Source organism: Babylonia areolata, chromosome 21 (assembly GCF_041734735.1).
Source record: "Babylonia areolata isolate BAREFJ2019XMU chromosome 21, ASM4173473v1, whole genome shotgun sequence".
NCBI classification, from domain to species: domain Eukaryota; kingdom Metazoa; phylum Mollusca; class Gastropoda; order Neogastropoda; family Buccinidae; genus Babylonia; species Babylonia areolata.
In genome coordinates this window covers 3,252,955-3,263,647 of record NC_134896.1, presented here as the reverse complement: position 1 = coordinate 3,263,647, position 10,693 = coordinate 3,252,955, and the positions used below count along the sequence as shown (strand labels likewise).

Below are 10,693 nucleotides of genomic sequence, written 5' to 3'. Positions count from 1 at the left end.
TGCTTGTGTGTGTGTGTGTGTGTGTGTGTGTGTGTGTGTGTGAAAATCACAAAAATTAAATTGACAATCAAAACATTGTGGCTTATGAATTTGCAGCTTTGAAATAAACAGCAATCACACTTTGAGATGAAATGAAGACTTTAAAAATTCAGCTCACTACATAATATAATAATATAAATGAGACTACAAAACTGCAGTGCACACAAGCACACACACACATACAAATGTGGACACATACAAAAACACAGATACACACGCAACCATTATGACTGTGAATCTTAAGTATGGTAAGTGCTGCCATAATCACAGAGTTTTCAAATGGAAATGTTTCAGATAATCAGCATTTTAATCAGGTCTGCAGTCTGTTTGCCTCCAATGCCCCGAAAGGGCTTCTTGAGGCAGATGGATTTTAATGGATAAATCTGAAAATAACAACTGTTCAATAATGCCGATTCTTAACATAAAAATATTTTGGCATTCTGGCAGTCAAGTATAATGGCAATTGTGAAAAGAAAATTGAATCAATCAGAGTCTACATGTTATACATGAATTGCATGTCTGAATGCATGTCCCTATGCATATTATGTGCACGAGTAAGTGCAAACGGGAATGTGCCTTTGTTTTAGTTTTCATCAGTGTGCGTGAGTATCTGTGTGTGCCGTGTGCATACAAATGTGTGTGTGTGTGTGTGTGTGTGTGTGTGTGTGTGTGTGCATGTTTCTAAGAGCATAATGGTCCTCTCCTGAATGACCACAAACTCATTTACTCATATCCACATTTTTCACCATACACCTGCAAATGATCCACCCATGTTTACAATATGTAAGTGCTCTGATGTTTGAATAATCATCAGCAATGCTTTCAACATGAATATTTCACAGAGGTTTCCGTTCATGTCCGGTCTCTGAGAAATGCTTGTTAGGTCTGTTCACAGAAATGCTTGTAGGGTCTGTTCACAGAAATGTTTGTTAGGTCTGTTCACAGAAATGCTTGTTAGGTCTGTTCACAGAAATGCTTGTTGGGTCTGTTCACAGCAATGTCTGTTAGGTCTGTTCACTGAAAAGTTCGTAGGGTCTGTTCACAAAATGTCTGTTAGGTCTGTTCACAGAAATGCTTGTAGGGTCTGTTCACAGAAATGCTTGTTGGGTCAGTTCACAGAGCACTGAGCCAATAGGGAAAGAGGGGAAAAGGAGATAAAAAAAAAATGTAGTGACGATCGACACAATCATTTTCATCACAATCATTATTCTTGGTTTTTATTACAGTCTGTTACTTGTCAGTATGTGAACATTAATGTGCAGACGTTTGCAAAGACTTTCACATTTCAGAGCACATTTCCCTTGGAAACATTAATGTGGACATGGTGAGTCAATCTCCCTCTTTGTGGTTCACCTCTGACAGCTCAGGGGAGATGACTGATGATATCACATGTCGTGAAGTATCTAAAACAGCCTTTTATTAAAAATGAAACAAAACGATCATGACAAAAAACGTGCAAACAAAAATCAAACATGAAGTATGGTAAGAGTAAGAAAATTCTTTGCAAAATCAAAGTGTTAAAAAATAACCCCATCAAATGAGATCTGCAAAGCCAAAAGCATAACATGAATTCTTATTTTGTTTTACCAAAGTCTGACAGAAACCTGAAATTCCAACAACACCTGTGTGGTGTGCAGACACTGGAGAACTGTACAGCAGCCTCTCATGACATAACATTCACAACACTGGAGGACACATCAGGAAAAAAAAGCACAAACACATGTGTGTGGCCTCCTGGACTGCCGACGCTGGAACTACGACGGACAAACCCGGGTGTGGCCGTGTATGGGGGAATCTAAATGAGCGGCTTGTGAGTAATGCCACTGAAACGGTGCAGATGACGGGGCAGCAAAAAAACACACCCCAAAACAACAACAAAAACAAAAAACAACAACACATGTTTGGATCTGACGGCTTGAGCTATTTACATGGAAAGATTCATGAACAAATTTGTATTCAATATTCACTCTTAGACTTCTGAGGGTTTGAACTACATATACACTGAAACATTCATGAATAAATCTATGTACAAGTTTTCACTCTGAGCCTGTACTCCTTTAGATATCATGTATCTTCGATGCTTCACTTTCATCATTCACACAATGTGAAGCTCAAAAATCAAACATATTTTCAAGCCATTCTGGTTGCTGGCAAACCTCTACAGCTGTGATTGTCCCGTTCCTGTGAAGACCTGGCCCTGTGGGTGAACTGTCTCCTTACGACGACACCAGCACGTAGATCATGCTGAGAAAAACACAAAAGGGAGATCAAATTCATGCAATTCTTTTTTTTTCAAATCATGAGAATTTAAAGAGAGCACAGTGCATAAGGGGGGACTTGGCGTGCATTTTTCTAGTATTTTTGTATCTCGACTTCTACTAAAGCTATTGCCATGAAATTTTGCACATAGACAGCAAAGTGGATTTGGAGCTAGAATACAAAGTTTCAAATGTTCATGTTACATAGAAATAATTTTATGATTTTTTTTCTTGTTTTTGTGCTGTCGAAAACGAGTACGTCTGCTCCTCCTCTACAGTTTGCAAAGTTAGGTAGTATTGAAGCTAAAATCATAATCAATACAAAGGACATGAATAGAAGAGTGCAATAGACATAAATTAGTATGTATAAATGTACATAAATGTAAATACCATCGCCAAGACTTTGGAGAAAATTGACAAATGTAAATAATTATTTTTAACCTAATATAACACTAAAACTGTCCAAGATCCATACTTTCTAATGGTTTCATTGCACTCAGAAGCCATTTTTCCATCTATATGCAAAATTTCAAGGCAATAGCTGTTGTAGAACTTGTACAGTAAAGGAGGGCAGTACATACGTATGGAATAAAAAGTCGTTTTGAGAAATTTGACTCCAAAGATAGAATTTAATGTGGACAAATGAAAGGAACAATTTTCAATAGTATTACTATCATTTTCCAATAATTATCAAGTATGATACCTTTTCAAGACATTCTGTACAGTTTTTTCTATGTGGCATTGGAAATCAAACACTCAGAACTGCCCAGGCCCATACACCTCCCCTTCTCTTTCTTGTCTTTCCTGGCGTTCCATGCGTCGCACCATCTCTATTTTCTTTCTCTTCTCTTTCTCCTTTTCTGATGATTTTCTGCTGGATTTCACCACCCTGGCAGTGTCCTCTTTCAAAACAAAGTCACCCAGAGTGCTTCCTCCCACAAGCTCCAGTTCCAGCATCACATCCAGCAGGGCCGAGGACCCTTTGTTGACCTCCCTCAGTCACCCTCAGGCTCTGAAACACATGATACATTACAGTACACTTTTTTTTGCACAGCTTCATACATTTGTAACATATACACACATCTGTACAAGCAGTCTTACACACACACACACACACACACACACTGAACAAACACATAACCTGAAACACACACATGGAATATACACATCTCATACACATACACAATGAACAAACCCATAACCTGAAACATATTCAAACACACAGAATAATCACACACACAAACACACTATGAATAAACACATAACCAGAAACACACACTAATACACTGAACACACTCACAGCCACACACACACACACACACACACTGAATAAACACAACCTGGAACACACACACATTGATTGAATAAACACATAACCTCTCACACACACCCCACGACACACACACAGCCCCCCACTCACCCCCTCACACCACAATCTAATTCTCTCCTCTCACACTTCACAAGGACCAGGAAGAAGTATGAATGATAAAGAAAACGAAAAATAAACAAAGAAATCAACGATCGACTTACCGGTTCTTTGCGTTCTGGACACAATGCACCACTGGAATCGATGAGACACTGAAGGCAGCTCAGGTTCATGATGATGTTGAGATCGTCACTTCTCACTTCTTCTACAGCTTCCTCTTCCAGTCTTTGTTTTTTGCTGGGTCCAGACTCATCTACTTCTTCACTAGAATCAGACACTGCCTTCTTTTTTGAGAAAAAGTCCTTTTCTTTTCTTTGAAGTAGAGGACGGGTATTCCATAGCAGACGACGTTGATGGAGTCGGCTCACAGGTTGTCGATTCGACCTCAGTTTGCTGTGATTGGCGGCTGGCTTTTCCACATTTCCCTTTTCTCTTCTTTGTACCAAACTTATGGAGTACTCTAAACTTCGTTCCAAACTTTCTTGGCATTGTAAAAACGCAAAACTGTGCCTAAAACTGACAAAATGAATGTCCTAGTTAGCTCACTTCGAAACAGACGCTATGAACAAAGATGGCGGATGACTGGAGTTTCGGCCAATCAGAATCATGGATTTACCCTCGTGACAGCTTAGGCCCAATCACCGGTTTATACACTGTTGTTGGGTGAGCCATTTCGTGCTTCGCGGAGCTCTCGCACTGAGGTTGTTTGCATATGAAATTAGGTTGACCGGAAAGAGCGTATGTTTAGCTTTCAAACGAGCGGTCACACACCTCAATTGGTAAAACGAAAGTGGTGGTTGCTAGGGTCTGAAGATAGTGATTTTTGTGATTCGACTTCGATTTCCGATAAATATTTGAGGCCACCTACATTAAAAAAAGTACAATTACACACACTTTTATGCAAAATTAAAGCAAAAGACACCCAAAAAGTGTTTGTAGATATATTATTCTTTCAAAATTTACAATAACCCCAAAACACATTTTCTGGTGATTTTTCATCAAAAATGCACGCCAAGTCCCCCCATAAGCGCAGGCTAGAGGACTTAACAATGCCAGTCTGGAAACCCTAAAACAAAAATAGTCAATTTATAGAGCATGCAAGCTTTCAATCTCTTACAAATCTGTCATCAGGAGAACAAACTGAGATAAATCACTAAAGCTTCGCACAATACCAAATGAAGGGTACTGCAGATAAATCAATTCTTGTTATTGGTGGACTGCAAAATCATGAAAAAATCTGCATGCTTTTGATCTGAAGGTAGCTTTGAATATATACCTATCTTTTATACTTATCTTTTATTCATCATGAAAATGATTCATATGATCAGCAAACTAAAAGATCTATACTTGAATGTACTGTTTTTTCTACAGTTAAATGAACACTTCAACAACAAAGGAAAAACATAATAAACAAACAAACAAAAAGGCGGGTAGGGGATGTTTCAATATGAAATACCGTTTTCTTGCTGCACTTGATTATTTTCATCTGAACTGCCTGACACTGAGTCATTTAAATATCATGCATTTTCACACAACTCTTTGCACAGGTCTATAGCTTGGAAGACTGTGTAGAAGAATGTAACCATATCTATGAAAGAAAAAAAATGAAAAGGGAAAACATCATTAATTTTCTTTCTACTCTCTGGCTGTATCTATAACCTGCATACAGTCTAAGCTGGCTGAATCTACACAATCAACCATATGGGCAGCTCTCTTTTATTCTGTCAAAAGGGGGATATGATTTATCACAATTACAAACAGATGTTTCCAATATAGCAGTAGTAGTAGTACAAGTAGTATTTTTATCATTGTTATCATCAGCAGTAGTAGTTGCAGGAGCAGTAGTAGTAATCAAATCAAAATGAAAAAAACAACTTTATTAATCCACATGATAATCGATCGATCAATCCATCCATCACCATCATCAATATCATCATTATCATTACTGTTGTTATCATCATCATTGTGGACATGATACCTGTAGAGATAGTAAAAGAAGGAGATGAGGTAAAAGGCCAACTTGATCCACCCTTCTTTCTGCGCCCGACTCAGCTCGTCAGCGTTCATGATGGAGGTGGGGTCATACAGGCCTGGACAGCTCATCACAGGCCTCTGCATGTACCTGGCCACAGCGATAAAACACTGTGAAAATAATCTGACCTGACCACAGCGATAAAACACTGTGAAAACAATCTGACCTGACCACAGCGATAAAACACTGTGAAAACAATCTGATCTGACCACAGCGATAAAACACTGTGAAAATAATCTGACCTGACCACAACCATAAACACTGTGAAACACCTGACCTGACCTGACCACAGCGATAAAACACTGTGAAACCAATCTGACATGACCACAACAATAAAACTCTGTGAAACCAATCTGACATAGCCACAACGATAAAACAGTGAAAACAATCTGACCTGACCACAATGATAAAACACTGATGTGTGTGCTGGTCAAATGGATCGAGTGCTGGGTTCTTGCCCCAGTCTCCCCCAAGTTCCATCCCCGCTGTGGGGTCACCATATGGGTAAAGGGTGGAGATTTTTTTTTAACTCCCAGGTCAGCATATGTGCAGATCTGCTAGTGCCTGAACCCCCTTCAAGGGAATATGCATGCGGAAGATCAAATATTCACGTTAAAGATCCTGTAATCTATGTCAACGTTATGGAAACAAGAACATATGCAGCATGCAAACCACTGAAAATGGAGTAAGGCTTCCAATATGGGGGGGAGTGCATCACTGGCATATAAAAATACCATTTGTCTTTCTTATATTCCTGGTCATTGTGTCTTGTATTGCCAGATTTTGTAAACAGTTTTTTTTTTCCATATTGATGTTAACTGTTAGTGATGTACAAAGAATAGTCATTACAAATACCTTTTTTTTTTTTTTACTAATTTGACTTAAATTGAAAGGACAGCACATTTAAGGCAGACATGTTTTTCTCACAACTCTTTTGGTCCAGGAGAAAAAAGAAACCCCAAAGAAAAATTTGCAAAAGAAATAAATTGAAGCATAACTGATAGAATTTCATAACACATTCAATGCGTCTAACATACCAAAAATGTATCAAGGACCAAAATGTACAAAAATATGTTTGCCTGAAGTCTGGGATTACACCATGTTTACTTTTGGTTGCGTAAACCGGTCTGCACAAATCTGGAGAAAACAGCAACAAGTTGTGGTGTACCTGAGGCAACGTCTCCTTTATTGAGAACTTAAACTTTTTTAAATTTTTTAATGGAGATGAAAATAACATAAACGGGGTTATCACCTCAAATAAAATAATAAATTCATTGCACTAAATGGACTGAGCTGAATGTGCTTGTGGAAAGTCCTTTTGCTGCCAAGCGTGGGGTTCAATCCCAGTCCTGCCATTTTTCCAGCTTCATAATATTTACAACAGAACACATTCTTAATGATGATTTTTTTTCTCTTTATGTGTGTGTGTGTGTGTGTGTGTGTGTGTGTGTGTGTGTGTGTGTGTGTTTCCTTTGTCGGATAAAGTGCATATCACAAGTAAGTCTTGAAGGCCTTGCCTCTCTAGAAAGTCTGTTATTCTTCTTCCTAAATAGTGACTCACCTTCTGACATGGTAGACAAGCAAGGGCAGGTTCCAGAGCAGAGAGCCCAGTTGAAAGGCAAACAGAAACAGCACCGTGAACAATATGTGCAAAGCATACTCCGGGAGCACCAGCTGAAACAACACCAAATAATACAGAAATCATTATGACTGTTATGAATATGGCAGTTATGGTAAATAGAATGTTTGTTGTTTGTTTTTCTTGGTTTTACAAAATGCTTCTAATTGAACCATTGCCATGAAAAAGACTGATATGTTTTTGAAACCTCAGAAATCTTTTGCTCTCAACTTGGGAGTTACATGCTTGAAATTCATGCACACCTCCAAGTTCTTTATGGGCAATCTATAGATAATCTAAGATTGTTGAAAAAGGAAAGTAAGCAAGAACAGGCAAGATAAAAAAAGAATATACAGAGAAAAGAAAAGAAACAACTGTCATTTATCTATATTACATCTAATGCACACAAAAGAAAAGAAGAGAAAAAATACAGACAATGATATATATAACCGAGTCTCAGCCAACCCAATAATCAGAATCAGAATCAGAATCATTTTATTATCTCACTAATAGAAACCCATTTCCAATATTTAAAACATACTCTCTCTCTCTCTCTCTCTCTCTCTCTCTCTCTCTCTCTACTGTTGTTTGTCCTTCAGACATTCATCTGTATGCATGCACATATGGCAACTTTTTTTCACAGATACCTGCACAATTCACAGAACAAATATTGTGGTAAAGTCAGTGTAAATCAATACCATTAACCACACTGTAAGACACACAAGCATTCTGCCAGCTATGACGGTGTCTGGCCGCACTACTCACAGGGTTGAGGCTGGCACACTGGTCTATTGGGTTCTTGTAGTCAGTCTTCAGTTCATCAAATGCAATGATCTGTTGACATGCAAAACATGCTTTCAGCTGCACTTTCAAGCATGCAGACTGATCCATATCCACTACACCACATCTGCTTTATTTTGTTTAAAAAGAAAGAAAAAAGGAACAGAAGACTGACCAATGCATAATCCACCAGTGCAAACTCCATCCAAACCAGTCTGAAAATGTGTAACAAACTGTTGTCCAAAGATGTAAATATACACTTGCTGAGACTTAGACCTTAATGATTAATCTGCAGTCACTTAGTCAAGGTTTGAGTTTTAGCAAACTAAGCAACTCTATGTTGTCAAGTTTACACTTTTTTTTCTGAAATAAGCAAAAATATGCTGATCCTGTGCACCTGAATTCACACATGTAGACTCACACACTCATGTACACACACACACACACACACACACACACACACACACACACCCCCTGATATAATTTATTGTGTATTGCTTTTATCCATTATTTTTGTCTTTTCTTTTCTGTGGGCTGGGAAAAAAGCTGCTTGATCATTTTGACTTGACTGATAATATGTATGGGTGCCCACACACATCTGCATATTCTATATATAATGTTGTACATGCACATATGCACGTGAATGCACACACACACACACACACACACACACACACACACACATTTGTTTAAGCTAAATGCATGCATCTGGCATTATGAATCATGTCTGATATTTCATACATATATACAAATATACAAATATATTGCCCAGTTAGGGCAAAAGGCTTTTAGCCTATATCAAACATTTCTGTGAAATATATGGGGAGAAATCTGCTCACTACATGTTGATGGTTAGAATTGTGTAGATAAATATTGTAATAAGTACATGTCATATATGACTGCACTAAGTTAGCCGAAACAACAACCGACATACTGGAAGAAGAAATGCACCACTTTTTGTTCGTTCCCCCACTTATTGTTATACTGGAAGTAGAAAATCAACACAACGCTCAAATACGACAACAGGATCAAAAGGACGAAAAATGTCCTGTCGGATTCTTCCAATCACTTCAGCTCATACTTCTACATAATTATTTAGTGAGAGTAAGTATATCAAGGACCCTTACGTGAAATATTGCAAAGAAAATTAGTACAGCAGATAACACTAGGGCAACGATGTAGCAGAATGCTGCAAACGTGAACGCCATGTTGCGGGTTTTTGGAGTAGTGTCCCTTGACGTCTGTTCGAGTAAGAAAACGTTGCTAAATTTTGCGAAATTCATTAAAGTTTTAACGTGTTTCGCTAGGAGTCAGTCTCAGTCTGGATTCTTTACCACTGTACTTATGCCTTAACTGTATTTGTTAAATAGAAATTAGAATAATGACATGTGTTAATCTTTTGACACCTGACTGCATCCAGTATATATCCATTTGTAATTGCATGATCATATTTTCAAGTTTTTTTTCTCTCCTGTATGTATCAAACCATTTCCAGTATTACTGGCAAATGGGTGCTAAAATAACAAATTATTGTGTGTTTTATTTTGTTACACCATGTCACTGTTATTGCTATGCACCAGCTAACCCCTCAGTTCCCAGTCAGATACAGAGCCGAACAAGTCACTTCACTCACAATTATAGTAAATCTCACTTGTCATCTGTGCATTTGTCTATGGAGTATTGCTTTCGCTATTCTTATTGCATTGTATCAGACTGATGATTACATATGGCCTTTTGTTTTATTTTATTTTATTTTTCCCCCATTTGTATTATCTGCCCTCTTGTTTCTTTTGTTTAAAATATCTTCGCTCTTCTTCTGTGGCCGTCATCATGTTATTGTCATGTTTCCCTGTTTCTCTACGACTCAGAAGAGTTAATGGAAATAAACTCATTGTCATTGTAAAAAAAAAAAACAAAAAAAAAAACCCAAAAAAACAAAAAACAAAAAAACTGAATATCTCTCTCTCTCTCTCTCTCTCTCTCTCTCTCATATCTGTATCTGGATGGCTTTCCCTCCTCAGCCTTCTCCACCGACTCCCAACTGCCACGAATCGCCGATGCCCGGGTGAACCCCTGGCCTTTAGACTCACCCCCACTTCAGTAACCCCACCGTCGTCTCCCCTCACCCCTCACTGGAAAGTAGGGTTGTTGAAGGCTGGGGCGGGGGTCAGCTCTATGTTCCCCGACCAGATCTGTACTCAGTTCCCCAAACTTTTTGCTCAACCAGGTGTATGTCCCCACTAGTCTATGTATCCCCGGCCGGCCAGGTCTATATCCCTTCAGGTCTATGTTCCCCCCGGTCTCAGTACTTCCAGGTCTATGTTCCCACAAGTCTACGTTCCCCTAGGTCTATATCCCCCCAGGGTCTGTGTTCCTCCAGGTCTATATTCCCCCAGGTCTATGTTCCCACAGGTCTATATTTCCCCAATGAAGTCTACTAGTAGAACCACTGCTGCCGACCACTATACTGATTGACCATGGCCCAAAAGTGATCATCATCACTCTGTGTTATTGTTACATCTGTCTATAATTATGTTCGA

General features: G+C 38.6%; 1 protein-coding gene across 1 annotated transcript; it reads right to left on the bottom strand.

Moving 5' to 3' along the window:
- On the bottom strand, positions 1 to 9,375 carry LOC143295682 (protein cornichon homolog 1-like). The gene is made up of 5 exons (XM_076607300.1): positions 9,281 to 9,375; positions 8,139 to 8,207; positions 7,317 to 7,429; positions 5,702 to 5,845; positions 1 to 2,283 (listed from the first exon to the last, which is right to left on the bottom strand). Exons 1-5 carry the CDS (start codon positions 9,359 to 9,361, stop codon positions 2,256 to 2,258), a joined length of 435 nt encoding a protein of 144 aa, XP_076463415.1. The 5' UTR covers positions 9,362 to 9,375; the 3' UTR covers positions 1 to 2,255.
- Positions 9,376 to 10,693: the final 1,318 nt, after the last annotated feature.

Bases quoted from the DNA above. Each gene is read 5' to 3' on its own strand.
- LOC143295682 (XM_076607300.1), bottom strand. From the start codon at position 9,361: ATGGCGTTCACGTTTGCAGCATTCTGCTACATCGTTGCCCTAGTGTTA. The intron at 5,846-7,316 runs GTGAGTCACTAT...CGCTGTGGCCAG, and splicing joins CTTGTCTACCATGTCAGAAG to GTACATGCAGAGGCCTGTGA. The intron at 2,284-5,701 runs GTATCATGTCCA...TGTTTTTCTCAG, and splicing joins TTCTTTTACTATCTCTACAG to CATGATCTACGTGCTGGTGT.